This window comes from Buceros rhinoceros, unplaced genomic scaffold (genome assembly GCF_000710305.1).
Source record: "Buceros rhinoceros silvestris isolate BGI_N320 unplaced genomic scaffold, ASM71030v1 scaffold8969, whole genome shotgun sequence".
Taxonomy (NCBI): domain Eukaryota; kingdom Metazoa; phylum Chordata; class Aves; order Bucerotiformes; family Bucerotidae; genus Buceros; species Buceros rhinoceros.
The window spans coordinates 85,931-103,734 of NW_010432168.1; the positions used below are offsets into that span (position 1 = coordinate 85,931).

General features: G+C 43.8%; 1 protein-coding gene across 1 annotated transcript in view; it reads right to left on the reverse strand.

The window, feature by feature from the left end:
- The window catches only part of FAT4 (FAT atypical cadherin 4), a gene marked incomplete at its 5' end in the record, with an annotated part of 131,916 nt that overhangs the window by 23,949 nt on the left and 90,163 nt on the right, over positions 1–17,804 (reverse strand). The window contains 3 exons of the mRNA XM_010143675.1: positions 1,219–5,568; positions 8,091–8,341; positions 12,667–12,847. Coding sequence (XP_010141977.1) covers positions 1,219–5,568; positions 8,091–8,341; positions 12,667–12,847 — 4,782 coding nt within the window. The remainder of the gene's footprint in view (positions 1–1,218; positions 5,569–8,090; positions 8,342–12,666; positions 12,848–17,804) is intronic.

A 17,804-nucleotide genomic window follows, 5' to 3' on the forward strand; every position in this document is an offset into this window, starting at 1 on the left:
AGGTGCCCTAGAATTATTTTGCCACGCTCCTGGCAAAATAATTTGATGTACTAATGCAACATGAAATAAACTCCTGGATTGGTAACTTAATTAGAACTGCTTGTCAATTAGCAGGCGTTGCTCCTTTCCTGAGGCTCAGCAGAACATTTGTGAGGTTCACACAAAAGATCACATCAGTGTCCTGAATACCCACAGACCTTCCACGCTGAGTACGTGTCCTCTGCTGTATCTGTGCTTTAAATGAAGTAGTTAAACCTTTGATTAACCTGCTCCTTTGCAGTAAAGTGTATCACATCTCCTGTACTAATCTGGTTTAAGAAAAAGAAAAACCAAACTGAAACCACCTCAAGAGAACAATCAACGCCCTGACCACTCCACTGGGACAAAATGAGTTTGGTGGCTGAATACCCACATCGTGTAGAGCACGGCTGTACCAGCCTGGTCTGCCCTGGGGTGTCTACAATACAGAAATACTCTGTAGAAAGCATCGTGAAAGCCTTACCTAATCTTCTTTGGTGAGATTTTATTTAAAGATATCTGTAAAAAGAGGCCATAGGCAGCTGTTAAAATTGTTCAGAGGTTCCTTAATTATCATACTCGTGACCAAAGCCTGCTTTTCTAGGGATAAAATGCTGCTATGTTTGAATGTGTAATAAATATCAGAGAAAAAATACTCAGAAGAGGTAGGAATGCTGCAGACATTTCCGTTGTTAAAGAAAACGATAAATGACAAAGGGACATGGTACAGAACAGACAGGCTTGATCATTATGCCTGAATGCTTTTTTTTTCCCCTGCATCCTTCATTTGTTTTCTGTCTTGTGTGACTGTAAGCTATTTGGGGCAGAGGCCGATTTTCTTGCTTGGCGCACTCCTAGCAGATCTGAAATGCTACCACCATACGCATAACAATAACAAGAACAGAAAAAACACATTTAAGCATTGGAAATGGCTTCTATGTATATAATAAATTAAAACAGCTCCTGTAAAAATCTTTCTGTCTAACACAAATCAGGTAAGTGAGATTTGCCTGAGGACAAAAGAACTAAAGTAAAGTAATACTGGGGGCACCTGGTCTTCTGCGTTTTTCTAACTACATTTTGCATGACCTCTTTGCCTACTGGGGATGCTCATATTCAGACAAACTCGAGCTAAGAAGGCACATTTCCACCTTTTTACATCTCCTCGGGACCGTAAGACAGAGAGAAGTAAAAGCGTACCTGTATACCCAGTTTTACAAACGCAGTTGAAGCTTCCTGGGAAGTTCTGGCAGGCGGCACTGTTTTTGCAGGGGTTGGAAAGGCACTCGTTGACGTCCCTCTCGCAGGCCATGCCGGTGAAGCCCTCTGGACAACTGCATGAGAAACCCCCCACCAAGTTGTGGCAAGTCCCGTCATTGTGGCAGGGAGAAGGGAGGCATTCGTCGATGTCCGTCTCGCACAGACTCCCATCGTACCCCGGCATGCACCTGCACACGAAGGGCCGGAGGGGTTCATTGGCCACGATGATCACGGGGATGCTCTCATGGTTCTTCAGAGCTGGGCTCACTCCCAGCCTCCTCAGGCAGCTCCCTCCATTCTGGCAGGGGTTCTGCAGGCGCCAGTCGTGGTCCACAGCCTCGATCCGCACCCCGCTCTGGCGGAAGAGGACATCTTTGATGCTCTCGAAGAAGGTGGCCACGCCGCTGGGATTCACGTACTGGTTGTTCCCACGTTTGACAGCTGCCATCAGGAAGGTGTGGTTGCTCTCCTCGTATAGCCCGTAGAGCTGGACAGCGGTGCCCAGCCCTGTCAGCTGCGAGCTGGCGATGCGCAAGAAGTGGAGATAATGATTCGTCAGGAAATCCTGCACGCTGTGGGCGCTCAGGCGGAGGAGGATGCTGTTGTCAATGGTGGCATTGCCAAAGCCTGAGAAGAAAATCCGGATGCTGCTGGTGACTGCACCATGCAACCCATCATTGCTGAGGATGGCCAGGTCAAACGTGCCATCCGTGGATCTCGCCTGCGAGTGCAGCTCACAGGTACCCCCAGGAATGCTGAAGAGGCTGGTGACTCCTGAGGTGAGAGAGCACTGGAAGCTGTCTAGCACATCTGGATCCTGTGGCTTTACGTTGCCCAAAATTCCACCTGGGAAGAGGTTGCCGTAATAATGAACAAAGATTTCTACTGTTCTGGGCTGAGACGGGTTGTCATTTTGGTCTATTACCTTGATGTGCACAGTTCCTGTGGAAGACATCTGAGGAACGCCAGAGTCTCTCGTGATCACTGACAGGTAGAAATCGCTGATTTGCTCCCTGTCAATCTCTCTCGTCGTTGTCAGCACACCAGCAGTGCTCAGGCTGAAATAACTCGTTGCGGGGCCAGTGCTTAGCAAGTAATACGTAAAGGGACCTTGGTTTGGAGGGAGATCGGGGTCTGACGATTGAAGTGCCATCACGAGAGTACCTGCCCGGTTATTCTCCATGACTTCTCCTTGGCTGGTGGCCAAGGTAGGGCCGTTGTCGTTGATGTCTTCCAAAGTTACCAATAAAGAAGCACTTCCTGTAGCAGATGGTGTTCCTGAATCGATGGCCAGCACAGACAGGTTATACACAGGCAACGTTTCTCGATCCAGCTCTGCAGTGACAGTCACTTGTCCTGTCTGGGGGTTGATGGAAAAGGCGCTGTTGTTATTGCCAGACCCAATGAAATAGGAAAACCTGCTCCAGCTAGGGACAGAATCTGAATCAAAGGCGCTCACAAACGTGACATGGGTGCCTGGAGGAACGCCCTCGCTGATTCGTATATTGTAGGTTCCTAAGGTAAAAACAGGGGGATCGTTGGCATCCAGCACGGTGATGTTAACAGTTACTTCATCTACATCCGCACCACGAATGCTCCCAAAATTTTTTGCGAGGACTTTCAAAGAGACTCGTTCTTCTTTTTCTCTGTCGAGAGGTCCTGAAACGTAGATCTGGCCACTTTTCTCATCTATCTGGAAGCCTTTCTTTCTGCTGTTACCAAAGATAAGGTAGTGGACTACTCCATCAGGTCCCATATCACGGTCACTTGCAAAAACTTCACCTACAACAGTACCTTTGGGGGCTGCCTCAGATACCTCAAAATAATACAGCTTGGACACAAAACGGGGCACATATTCATTTGTCCCTTCTAACTGGATGTTGACACTAGCAAAGCTGCACCTCTCTTCATCTGGAACGTTAAAAGCCTTTACCGTTAAATGGTAACTTTGCTTCGTTTCATAATCTAAAAATCCCTGGGTGGTGATTGTTCCGGTGTTGGGGTCAATGACAAAGAGGTCACTATCCGAGGACTGAATAGCATACGCAATCACAGCGTTAGGGCCAGAGTCAGCATCGGTGGCATTTAAACGAATAACAGTTGTCCCACTGGGGGCATTTTCTAACACGTGGGGAAAGTAGTCCTCAGGGCTGAAGGCTGGAGAGTTATCATTCACATCAATGACATTAACAGTGACACTGCAGTAGCCTGTTCTGGACGCCCATCCTCCATCCGTGGCAGTAACAACCAGCTCGTGCTTTTGGAGTAACTCAAAATCAAGTGGTTTTGCTAGTGTCAGTGTCCCGGTAGTTGTATTAATGGCAAAGACACCAGCCTCGTTTCCAGAGGAAATATTGTATCTGATTAATCCGTTCATAGCGGCATCTCTGTCTCGGGCTGAAAGCGTCCTGACCGCTGTTCCCACAGAGTGACTCTCTGGGATAGTAACGCTCATACGGCTTTGCGAAAACTCGGGCGTATGGTAATTCTCCTCCGTTACGACCACTTCAACATCTACCTCGGATGAGAGTGGAGGATTACCTTTATCCTTTGCTGTCACTTTAAACTGGAAGTTCTTGTTCAAATCAGCCATTAGCGGCGATGACACAGAAATCCAGCCTGTACTCCTGTCCAGTCTGAACTTACTAGTTTTGCTTTCATCAGAGATAAAGTACTCCACCTCAGAATTCAAGCCAAAGTCTTTGTCATCCACTGCAGTAACTTTGATTAACTTTGTGCCCACCCTCACGTTCTTAGTAACAGGAGTAAAATATTTAGGAGCGAGGAACAGCGGTGCATTGTCATTGCTGTCTACTATGTTAATGGTGACGGTTGTCTCGCTCATTAACGGCGGGCTGCCTCGGTCTGACGAAGTAACGATGAAGCTGTGCCTGTTAATGTTGACATTACTGGAACGGCTGGAATTTTGGTACCTTAAATACTGCTTGTTGAAGATCTCCCCCGTGGTTGCATTGATGCGGAAGAACTCGGACTGGGATTTTATAAAGTAGAAGACTTGGCCATTCGACCCTTCATCGGGATCGGTCGCTGAAACCTGGGTGACCTTCAACCCAGTCCCAGGAAGCTCAGGACACTCCAGGTAATAGGATGGCTTTGTAAACCGTGGGGCGTTGTCATTGATGTCCGTGACAAATATGGTGACATCTGTGCTCACTGTCCACCCGGAGTCATGTGCAGAGACCCTGATCCTGTAGCGGTCTGTGTCCTCCCTGTTCAGGGGTCTGCTGATGGTGATGTCCCCAGTGCTGGGATTTATGGCAAACGGGAGACTCGTATCCCTTATGGAGTACCTGCTGACTGCGTTCACCCCGACGTCTTCATCTGATGTTGTGACTCGGGTTACCGTAAAACCCAGAGGTGCATTTTCAGGCACAGAAGCACTGAATATCTGGGAAAACCTCGGAGCATTGTCATTTTCGTCTAAAATGTTAATGATAACTTTGACGATTGTGCTCTGGAGCGGGGTGCCTTTATCTGAGGCTTTTATGGTTAGTGTGTACCGAGACAACTTCTCCCTGTCCAGGGGCCTGACACTTCTGATCTCACCAGTGGCTCGATTGATACTGAAACTATTTTCCACATTGCCCTCAATTATTTCATAATCTAGCTGTCCATTTAGACCACTGTCCCTGTCGACAGCGGCCACCGCCAGTATCTTCCGGGGGGACAGGTTCTCCATTATCTCTGCAATGAAGGGATCTTGCTCAAACTCCGGCGCGTTGTCATTGACGTCTATCACCATTACTTCCAGTTTCTTATAAGAGGAAAAGGGAGGAAATCCCGTATCTCTGGCCTCAATCCAAACCACGTATTTCTGTATGGCTTCAAAATCTAAAGCCCGCCTGACAGAGAGCTGTCCCGTCACCTGGTCGACCAGGAAGGTGCTACCCAGGTTACCACTGGCGATGTAGTAAGACAAGGAGCCTCCTCTGGCTGAGGATCCAGAGACAGTGGTGACAAGTGTGCCGACCGCTTGGTTTTCAGGAAACGTGAAGGTCTCCTGATCTGCTTGAACATGAGGAAATTCTGCTCTGTTCACGAACCTCACGGTGACAGTTGTAGAGTCTGTCTTGGGGTACCGGCCGCCATCCCTCACATGAACAGAAATGGTGACTTCCGACTCTCCCGATAGTGGGTTTGCAGCCAGGATCGCTCCCCTCGCTGGATCGATGTGGAATTTCTCAGAGTTTTTCCCCACGAGGGAATAACGGAGTTCGGCATTGGAGCCGGCATCTGCATCGGTGACGGTCACAGCAAACACGAATGAGCCTGAAACAGAGAGCAACGTTAGGACAGTTCTTCAATTAATGCACCAATTGGAGGAAATGTGATGCCACCTTTTCACTCTGAACTGAATGCTATTTTGATTTTGGTTTTAATTACTCATAGTTTATTTACCCACATTACAAGCAACCCTGGAATTCAACAATTACTAAGGTTATGTAAGTGAACAGGCAGCACATGTAGGCATTTACCCTACACACCCGCCTTCCCTTGCAGCCCCCTTTCTCCCTGTTCCCCAGATGCTGCTCCTTTGTCCCCAACAGCCTCTTGCTTCTAATTCTGCATGAGTGTTCTGAGGACAGTAGCTAACGGGACTGCATTTCTAAAAGCATGCTGGTCCTCTGAGATGGGGATAAAATCCCATCGATACCCACAACTACTGCACACTAGTGCAATAACATGCATAACATTATGTTTTAGGTCTTTTGAATTTATGCTTCACAACGAGCTCGACTATATGGGCACGATTTGCAGTGATCCCTGCATCTGCTGATCCACAAGGAGAATCCGGGGTGGTGGTCTGCACCCAATGCACGGCACGTCTTTCAGATTTGATGTTGTGCAACCAACTTACAGAACACCCCCTTGATGTTTCACAGGTACTGAAATTTAGGAAATATCCACTCCTGTATAAAAATCCTGTTGTTTTCAACCTCTGAAGGCACAGTCATTTACAGTCAGGAATGACTTTGACAGCATCCCCTTCAAACTATCCTTCACGTCACTATTTCTTGTGAGCAATGATTTGTACTCCAGGGCGAGGAATATTTAGACAAGACTAGTATTCAAACCCTTGAGAGAAATAAGACAGGAAAAACCAGATTTTTTCTTCAGTTAAGCAAATTATTAATTAATTATTATTACTATTTCCCCCTTTTAAACTTGATTAAAAAATAACAAGGAATTTCAGGGTTTTTTTTCAAAATGTACTCTAGCTACTCTGTGATTGGAATAAGTCTTGATCAAGTTATGAGGGTGTATTTTTTTTTTTTTTGGAGTATCTATTTCAGACACTACATTGGACTGCGATAAAGTTTGGTTTTGTTGTTTTTTTTTAAGGGATGCCATGCCTGTTAATAACATCATTATGAACAGCCTTCAAACCCATGTGAAAAGATACCAACATTTCCTTTTAAATGAAAGTCAACTATCAACTGAGGAAGTTGCAAATAAAAAAGTGCATGCATCCCTAGGATTTTGCCAAGTTAAAACCAGAGCACACATAGCTTAGGTTTTCTGTATGTTTCTAGTTATAAGGGGTTTCACACAAAAAGCATTTATAAAACGATTGCCAGAAAGCATTGGTTAAACATCCATGTACTCCTCATAAATGCATTTAAAGGGACACCCCCAAAAGAAGCACACAGAGGCAGCGTGCTCTAGTCTGAACACACAAAGGCTCACCAATGCAGTAATAAAATAATTCCATAAAGCTGTTCTAGAAATAGGGAAGAAACGTAAACAAATTCGTTCTTCCATAAAAAGGCGAAGTATTTGCAATTGTTCAAAATTTAGAGAGAAAACCCATGACATGGAAATAAGTCCTTTTTTTGTTCTTTTAAAGGAAGGGGGGTTTTTTGTAAACCACTGCTCTTGGACTCCTCTCTGTAGGCATCGCACATCCATGTATGCGTGTGAAAACACACAGCGTTGCCAACTTCCACAGCCAAGCACCCCGACCGCAGTTTGGTGCATCTGTGGTAATACAGTGATCATATTATAAACTCTTCAATCCTTTTACTCCTTTGAGATAGTAGAGGTCCCAATGTTAGTCCATTCTAAATCTTGAAAAAAACCCCCAAAACCTCAAATTAGCAGAATCTTACAGTAAATTCTCTCCATCCTCATGCAAATTCACTTAGTCTCCCCTCAGTAACCCTTGCAATGCCAATTCTGCAAATAGAAAATACTAGTATTTTGGACTTACTAATTTCTAATGTAATTATCAGGCCTGCTTACACATGAACAGAAGGAGAAATTAATTCCTGCATTGAATGGAATCCCTTTAATTTGGGTGTAGGTTCCCAAAACTTGCTTGGTTTTAGGTTTATTTTTACTTACCACTGGGCTCACATAAAGGCAACATAATTAACAACTAATGTAGACACGGACTTTTTGGAAGAGGTTGATAAAATCTTCTTTAAACATTGTTCGGGGTGGAAAAAGAACATTTCAGGAGACTTTCAGGGGAAAAATGAGGCCATCAGCTGGCAAAATACTTTAATCACTTTGACTGATTAAACTCATTTACACTATGTCTTGTTTACATAACTGCAGGAAAATAATTGAATTTGGATGGAAGCAACAAACTAAAAAAAAAAAAAGCTACATTGCAGTGAGATGTTGAGCCTTGCCATTATTCATTCCCATGCAACACGAAGATAACAAGACCTGGAAAACAGCTGCAGAGGAACATCTCAGAAACATTTCTTGTGGCACAGCTTTGCACTTCACAAAGATATTTATGCAACCTGAAGCATCCAAAGCACTGCCACCGATCAGGTTACCTGAAGCGGTAGGAGATGGCACGTGGGTGACGTAGGGATGGTGTTGAAATTTGGGTGGGTTGTCATTCACATCGGTGACGGAGACGAGCACGCTGGTGGAACTGGAGAGAGCCCTGGGGAAACCGCCGTCACTCGCCACCACCATCAACGTATAGTTCTCCCTCACCTCTCGATCAAGGAGAGCACTGGTGATGATTTGTCCTGTCGATGGGTTGATTGTGAATTGTGAATTGCCACCAGTAAGCCTATAGCTGTTTGAAACAAAAAAAACAAGGAAGAAAAATTCAATTAGTATTTCATAGTGCAGCCTGCTGCCGTCAGATGTTACCTATTTTCCGTACTCTTCTGACCACCATGCTGATGGGTATCAAATCTTCTCTGGACTGTCCATCTGTCTTCACTTTTTTTCTCTTCCATATTTTGAGACCTGTCATAAACGACATTTCTAGGGATTTCCAACTCTGGTCGCTTAACATAGACAGATTTCTAATAAACGAGGAGCAGACTGAATCTCTCTACATTTGAAGATACAGTTAGACATACTCAAAATTGCCTGCTGGAGGCATCCTCCAGTTCTGATTTCCCTGGGATGATACTTTAAGTGTTACTCCAGAAGGAGTAACCTTCTGGACATACCTCTTAACTGGATCCACAGAACATGATTAGTAAAAAATACCATTTTATGAATTAAATTTACAAATTAATATGAGGATTTGTAATTCATATTGTTTCCTGATACCGAGATAAGTTTTGCTAATCAAGATTTCAATGTTAATTTGTCATAATTCACAGAGCTACGTTACTAGAGACTAACCCGGACCAGGATTTGACCCTTGATTGGTCTGTATGTATGTGCACGCACCCGTGTGCGTGGGTGAAAATGTGATTGTCTGTGTGCTTACTGCAGCGGGGCTACCTCTGGCTTGCTAGCAGAGTGAATTCCTCCTTTCTCTTTGAACACTTACCCAGCTTGTGTTTGTACAGAATGAATCTCAAAAGACACGTGGAGCACTGGGCTGTATTTTTAAACGTAATCATAGGATCATTGAATGGTTTGGGTTGGAAGGAACCCCAAAGATGCTTTAGTTCCAAGCCCCCTGACAGAGGCAGGGACATCTTCCACTAGGTCAGGCTACTCAAAGCGCCATCCAACCTGGCCATTGGTTAATACGACATTTCTTATTAATTCATTTTTCAAAGGAAAAAAAAACTCCAAAACCTAGCTAAAATGAACAATTCCCCTATTCGGTATTATAACCCTGACCAAACCCGCCACAGCTGGGATTGGCGTTGCTGGTACAGTGCAGTAGCAGCTTTTTTGAGGTATGATTCTATAAAAGACTTGGAAGAAAACGGCTTTTACGAAAGAGAGTAATATTCCTATCTTCACCTTTTTAAAAGCAGAACAGGTTATGACAGAAATAATAAGAGAGGCCAGAAGCTTTCCTAGAGCTTTGACAACCCGCCTGTGTAATAAGCTGTGACAACTTCTCCTGCCCAGTCATTAATCTCTACAGAATGCCATGAGCATAGTTTAATTGCTTAATTATGATATAATATGATGGCCATATGTAATTATTCTCCAGCCGTAGCGATGTGTATCTAGGGTGGAAAGAATGTGCACAAAGCCTAAAGCACCACTTAAATCTCCCCACGTACCAGCAGCACGGGCAAATTTCATTTATGATTTGCAAAGTTTTAACCCTGTGTGAGGCGCGGCAGAACCCGGACACTTTGTCTTCTGTATTTCCCCACGTAGAGAACGGCTCATGCTTTACAATTGGAAAGATTCTGTGAAAAATGGCATTTAAAAAAACCAAAAAAAGAGACAAATTACATTTGCCAGAAGATATTCTGAGCTATATCTGAGAACAACTGCACGCAAACCAGCTGGACAATGTAAGTGCATCTCACCATAGTCACAAAAAAACTCCAGACTGAAGCCAAAAAAAAAAAAAAAAAAATCCTGGAACAACCCCCCACAAACTTTCATGGTGACACTGGAATAAAAGCAGTTTGACCGAAGTGCTTAAAATTTGGCCTTTCAGCTAGACTGTGCTGACCCCTCTTATCTCTATTACCTTTAGCAAGATGCTCACAACCTCCCCAGCCTCCTCTCATGACCTCGCAGGTTAGAAGAGGGGTTGGCACGTACGGACACGTAAGAGTTTTGCAGAAGATTATCTGCTTTTGAGTAACACAGTCCAGTTTTTGACTTTACATGAAAAATTTAGCAGAGGATTTTACACACCATCTTTGGAAACCAAAGATTTGATTTTGAAACAGGCTCTGACATGCCTGAAAAGGAGTTCCGTGCACTCAACACCTCTGACAAGATGACTTTGAGAGTTCTGGTCCCTTTGGCTTTTGCCAGTTTTGTAATACCGGTCATATTTTAAGATTTGCATTACTCTAAATGCTGAATCTGGACAAATTCTGTCCAAGAAAAACAAAGCATGTTCCCGAGTCTAAGTAGTATAAAACAAAACCTAAAGCCAATTTAAAAATAGCTACTTACAAAGGAAAAAAATATTTTTATCGGCTATTGTACTATGAGTGAAGGACGAAAGCTAATGGCAGTGGTATTAAAGAATTCAACCGCAGTGAAGAAATCTGAGAGCACCCCGATAATTTCTGATTAGGGGATGCAATCTTTACAATCATTCATGCTTCGTACGGAATTGTTTTTTCTAAAGGAACTTGCCAGAAATAGTTTCTTAGAGTAAGAGTAAATAGAAATAAAAGCTTCACTGTTTTACAATTTAATAAATGGTAATTTTGGATGCTTTTCAAATATTTAAAGATGCCAAAACATCAAGTTCCTATTTTTAGCTTATGGCTAGTTGGAAAGAAAATATGACAGTATTTTATACACACTTGCTCTGCCATAACACAGTTCTGGTTTATTTTACTCCCTTTTTTTTTTGAAAAAGTGACAACCCCGGTGATATACTTGCGCACTCGGAAGAATGAACTGAGGTGAACTGACAAAAGTAAACAAAGCAGCTCCTTTCACACCCTGCTTTCAAAGCCTGGAAACGGCAGGACAGGTGTTCACAGTCACAGCAGTTACACGTGATGAGATTACCCACGTGTGCTGCCCATTAGTAACCAGTACAAATCTGCTTTGTACTCCACTCGCAGTGAATCCGTCCTCAGTGGACCACGTTCAGCTTGCCACTGCCACTCAGCATCTTCATTACGCCCGTCGGCGAAACCGGGAATGGCCGATGTGTAGGTCAACGCCCAGTTAGGTTGCATCAGCTGAGCTCTGCAAACCGTTTGGTGTTAAAAGCAAAAATGCCAAATTCTAACTTCTTACTGGTTTTCTGAACGCAATAAAAGTGTACAATTTTCATTCTGAACTGAAGACATTAACTGACCCTAGATTCACCCAAGGAACACGCTGGCTTTCAGTGAAAGTTGCTTTCTGCATGAGAAGATGTGACTGGGGCAGCAGGGCAGGCAGTGGTTGCCGTGGACCGTTCAGCGGTCTGCAGTGTCTCCTGTAACGCGTGTGTACGATCACATTGGGTGATCAGGTACCTGCTCAGGTAGTTTCTTGTACGTGCAACCAACCCTGCAGAAGTGGCCATCTAAACTACAGTTAGGTTTAAAAAGCCATTTCAGGTTAGAAGTGAGACACTGAAGCCTTCCCCAAAATTAACACTACCCACTAGTTCGGACATTTTTAAGCAAAAAGTGATACTGATTTCTACACCTGCCTAGCTTAAAAAGTAAAGTTTAAAGATGACTAGAGCTGCAAATTACATTCTGTACTTTTTTTAGGGCGAGTGGTTTCATTTGCACATAGATGGAAAAAAAAGGAGTAAATTCATTATTTAACTCTGCCCCAAAGTCAGCTTTTGTAGCACGTTTCTTAATGATGTTTGAACAGTACATCTTCTTCTTCCTTACCAAACCCTTCCTGAAAACTCCTTCGATTAATCTTTCAGAAGTCTGTCAGCCTCCAAGAATAACGGTCTCTAGCTTCTTCAGGAATGCATTTAAAAAACTGGTATTATATCTATTAACTACGTACTTTAGTACCAGGCTTCAGCTCCCCAAACTATGCTAAACAGAAGGCAAAAGTCTTTCCAAAGGCTACACAAGCTGCTGGCACTCAGTAAAGATGATCATTCACAGCCTATATTATATTCCTTTGTTCAGAGAATGTAAATACAAGGACTGGAAGCTGGAGTGGTTAATGTATTTATGACATTATTTGGACTTTCAGGCTTTCTTTGGTTTTGGGGGGTTTTTTGTAATGTCTACCTCTATAGTTATTGGGAAATATAAATCCAGTCTATTAACTTTACACTCAGCAAGTTAAACTCATTTGCTTTTCACTTAGTAAAAAAACTAAAATGACACTGTAACTCTGCTTGTCCTTAATATAATTCTAAAACAACAACCACAACAAGAAGCCAGATTTGTCAGAAGAGTTTAGCTATGCTATACAGCTGTCCTTTCGCGTCTTCCAGCTTTATGGCTTGTTGGTGATGGACACTAGGGAAAAAGGGTCTTCAGGCAAGGTACGAGGCAGTATTACAGACAGCAACACCAAGTGACCTACCTAATAACAGCGTTTGTAGAAGCATCAGCATCTGAGGAGTTTACGAGCAAAATATCTGTCCCCGTAGGAGCATCCTCTGGAACAGTGGCAGTATACACACTAAAGGCGAACGCGGGGACATTGTCATTGACATCATCCACCGTGACAGCAATGGTTCCAGTGCCAGTGAGGGCAGGAGATCCTGCAGGAAAGCGGGATACAAAATGCTAGAGGTTACAAATACCACCATGCTAATCCGAGGTCTGCCAACCCCGATTTAAAGCCTAGCGCTTGAGCGTGTCACGGTTCAGAGAGCAAGAAAGCCAACTCAACAAACCGGACAGGGTCAGATTTGTTTCAAAGGCATCTCGACATAAAGTACAAGTTGTGAAAGAAAAAAAAAAAGAAGTTGTTATTTTTCTTTGTTTCTCCATCCAATTCCAGAAATATTTTGTAACACAAGCTCAGTGGAAAAAGATGGTCTTGGAACCGCTCAGAAGCCCTTCCTGTAACAATTAGGACCAATTTGAACATGTGGTTGACTTTCCCATTTCTCTGAGAGAAGACATTCAAAGGTGGCACACTGACAGCCGTGAAGACTCTAGCCCTCAATTTATTTATCCGCAGAACAAATAGAGTGGAAACAGTGGCAAGCCCCAGCCTTCCGCGTGGCTTTTCCACTGCCGGTCGCACCCCTGACCTGGGGAGACCTTCTCTGAGCCGGTGAGAAGGTTGCAGTCTCCAGACTCGTTCAGACTCGGTTTCTCCATAGAAGCAGCTATCTAGAGCAGCAAATAATATTTGCTTGGATGGGCTATCGGTTTACGGGAAATCAGACTGAACTTACTTAACCTGCGGCTTTCATCCTCCTTGTTATTCTAATACTCAACTCCGATGAGCAGAAAAATCATGTTTAATCATGTGCAACCTCTCAGTATTTATTCTCTTAAGTTTATCCTTTGTCAAATCCAAAAGAAGACAATGAAGAGTTTTACAAGTTCATGTTAGTTTTGCCAGACTATTTCACGTGTTTTCAGCCAAGAACCAGCAAGACGTCTTCTGCTAACCACATTCTTCACTGAGGGTCCCTGAAAAAACACAGGTTCGTTCCTTTCTTTGAATACGTAACAAGAAAGGAGAAGGAAAGAACGACAGCAGAGCATAAAGCACCTGAGCTACGGCCCCTTTTACTCAAACGACAGACGATGACCGTGCCTGTTTTACCCAAGGTTGTGTCGCCTTCCCCTTCAATCTCAAACAGACACAACTACTCAACATTTGCTGGACTGGGAAAAAAGGGATGATAATGAAACACTGCGGGCCAGAGACCGGTTCGGGTCCTTGCTGCAATGCAAGGATATTACACAGGGCTGTCGTTTGATGAAACGCAGGCAGCCCCTGCGTGACTGCCCCCGTCCTCCCGACCCAGCGGATGATCGGGACGCTGCTACCCGAGGTTATTGCTGGATCTCAACCTTAGGGCTGGGAAGGAGGCAGGTTCTGCTCCGGGGTCTCATGCAGTCCTGGCAAGGGGCTCCAGACACCAAGCTCTCGTATAAAAGACAACATAATGACCCGTTTTCCCACATGTTAACCCTTGCAGGTTGAAGAAGTACCACGCTCCATCGCGGGAAGAAGCTGTGAGCAGCTTTCGCATGGCAAAGAGACTTTTCACCACAAAATACTTCAAAGTAACTTGGCTTAACGTACAAAAGGACTGAACGAACGAGCTTCCAACTGAAAGGTGCTGTAAATCTCACAAGGCTGACTTTGAAGCCTGCTGATCGGACGGGACAGATCGCGACGCTGAGCAAAGAACGGGCAAGCCAAAGAGTATAGGTTTCACTGTGCCACGGCCGCACACAATGGAGGCCTTTCTCCGCTCTGGTCTGAGGTAATTCATTTCGCCAATTAATATACTTTCAGCCAGGAAGGTTACATTAAGGCAATAAGTCTGACTCATTTTTTACCCTTTTTTCCCCCACTCAATTTTGTCATTTAGCCAAATGCATATAGATAGAAAAGACTGTGAGAGTGTTCTTGATTGCTGAAATATTGCCTGTGGAGTGTTTATTATTACTGCATTAAATGAAACAGAGTCCTCAGTGGTGTTTGCTGCATGTGTCATCAAGCTCTGGCCTTCCAAACACATTTAACTGACATTCATCTCGCAGCTAATGAAATGAAAAGTTGAAAGTTGTTAAGTTTCACAGGTGATTAAACAATTCATATATAATTCAGAAATTAATCTTGGGTAAGTCACATTCAAAGAGCATCAGTAACGCAATTCAGTCTGGAAGAGAGAGCCAGCTCACAGCCAGACCCTGAAACTCATTGTTTGAAATGTATGTGCTAACACAAGCCGGAAAATTCATGTTGTCGGTTTAGTCACAAAAATGAATGGCAGCAGCAGTGCCTTTAAGGAGACCCAGTGCTGGGACGATAGGACTAGCTCCAGCACAGCTCTGCCACGGCTGGGAACACCGAGCTGCGCTGGCTACACTCCTGGGACTGAGGAAGGGAGGAGACTGGGAAGGACATGTTCACATCTGCGGGCAAAGTACCACGTGGACGTACGCTAGCGGTGAAACGTTGCGGTGGGGTTGTTCTTTTCTTTGCATGGCTATAGTGGCAGCTTTAGACTCAGCCACTTGGCTCTGACCGGCTCCCAGGAATTCCTCTCTGAGGAACCTGCATTTGCAGGGCACCAAGCAAACGCCCCGAGGCTCAAACCCCAGCCCCCCAGCAATGCCGTACCGTTATTCTCCGATTCCACTTCCCCACTGGATGGGTCTACAAGGCACTGCACAGCGCACTATGGACATACTTATAGTAGCCTCGGAGAAGTGAACGCACCAGCCAAGGTCGAGCAGCACACTAATAAAATTAGCCAAGGTAACGTAGGTAACCCAGATCTCGTTCAAGCACCAGCTGGTGGCTGCATGTGCTCACAGGAACACCCCAGAAGTCCAATACTAATTCAGCTGTTTGTAACATCTCAAGTCACTGCTCTTCAGTTCAAACCCCAAAATCTTTCTCATGTTACTCCGATGGAAAAAATCACGTATTTGCATTGGTTTCCTGTCTATGCAGTTATCCAAATAGGTTTTTTTCTTCTAAGTAACACATCACGTCCACAAATTTACTCCTTTATTCTATTACACTGAAAAATCAAGCTTCAGTTTCATAGAGAGTCCTCGAAGCTTTTATTCACTTGAAATTAAATGACCAGCTCACATTTCTGCAGTTACTGAGAAATATAAGAAGAGGAAATTACAAATGAAGTAATTTTCGATAGAAAGAAAATAGCTTGGGGCCAAATTTGACCGTCCTTAGTGAACTTTCAGTGAAAGTTGTGCTCGCATAAGGACCACAGAATTTGGCCCCTGGTAATAAGTAGGTTTCAAAAAATGTACACGTCATATTTGTGGTGAGAGAAGCAGTTTCCATGGTCAGGCTGAGTTCCCAGATTTCTTAGTTTTGCTTTGATAGCAAATCTTCCCCACGTCAGTTATTCCTATTATGCTAGGGTATCATCCCTTTTTTTTCTTCAAACTGCCCTTAATATTTTGCTTAAATAAGTGTATTAAATTTTATGTAAGTGAAGCAAACACTCAAGGTGCCCCCACAGTGTTTTTAATAAACCAGACAGGTTACAACCTGTATGAAACAGCTGTACACAGCCACAGAAGTCTCTGAGTACTCCTACAAACAGCCCTGAGGGCTGGAGCCACAAACAAACGTACACTTTCCCCTGAGTGAACTTGCACTAAAATTTCTACTGATTTTTCATATTAGTCCGAACTGTTTTTCAGCGGAAGCAGCAACTATTTCTTTGTCAGAAACCTCTTACTGAGAGCATTTCTCTAATAGCGTACTACTACAGGGTTTTTTTCAAATCCCCATATAACACGCTTCACAGAGGCTTGGGATATCGTGGTTGACAAAAAGTTTTCTAGAAAGGCAGAGGAATGAAAGAACCCCATGAAATGATTAATAACCCGCGAACGTAAAGTTAACTATGCCAACTAAATGGGGGAGACCGGACCGACTGTTGAGTGAATAGCAAATCTTCAGAATTTAAAGGACGATGACATTAATATATTATTATTGTTTTGAAGTTCCCATCTCTGCGTGCTGTGGTCTGCTTCTATGAAGCGAACAGTTTATTTTCTAGGTCACAGCTGTACATATACATTAAGCAGACAGTCCTACAAATGTCCACACGTCATTGTTGAAATAAAGATTAACCTGGGATAGTGTCAAAATAGTAACGCTGAGTTCAGGAAGAAAATTGCTTCCCACGGACGTTCTTCCAAAAATTTAAGCTTTTTGCTTACATCTGTAAGTAAACATGTGTCTGGGGACGAAGAGAAGGAGCAGACCTTGGGAGCCTGTTCCTAGGAGGCCCGTGATGGAGAACGAGTTATGGGGGGAGGTTACAAGAGGCCACCTCGAGCTTGGTCAGCGCTGGGCTGTGGGACCCCTCTCCACATGGGACATTTGAGGAGGTGGTGTGAAGAAAGGGCTGTGGGTGACCGTGAGCCAGGCCACTGACGGAAACTTGCAATGCCATTTCCTTTCTTCAAGAAAGCTCAGGAAAAATATGATGCTATTGGAAGTTATCTCGGCTCTGTGGTACTGTATGGCTCACAGAAAAAAATTAGAAATGTGTTCAGCACATTATTCACATATCGTTTGCAGCTTTACTGGCTCCTGGGTCCTGTCTGTGCCATGGTTAGCACAGCAGATAGTAAAACTATCATTCCTTCCCGAAACCAGGAACTCAAAAGCTTTTGCCAGCATTAAAATATCAAAACTAGGTGCTAGAAAACTAACAATAAACTTAAGCAAAAAAACCTATGGATACATTTCACTAAAATGGAAAAAGGGGATTAAAATTAAATAAAACGAATCTAAATGACTAATTGAACCTCATACTGCAGGCAGTTTACCACGTTTTGTGGTAAATTAAACACATCATTATCCTGAAAATTGGAAAGCGATTTAACAGAAATGGAATTTTTGCTTCACTGAAATGTGTTGCTTTGCAACAAAGCGGATTTCACTTCTGCAGTCAAACACTCAATGAATGAGTCCCTGGACTAGAAGTTGTGTGTGCTATTACAGAGCATTAACTTTTCCACTCAAGTCAACAA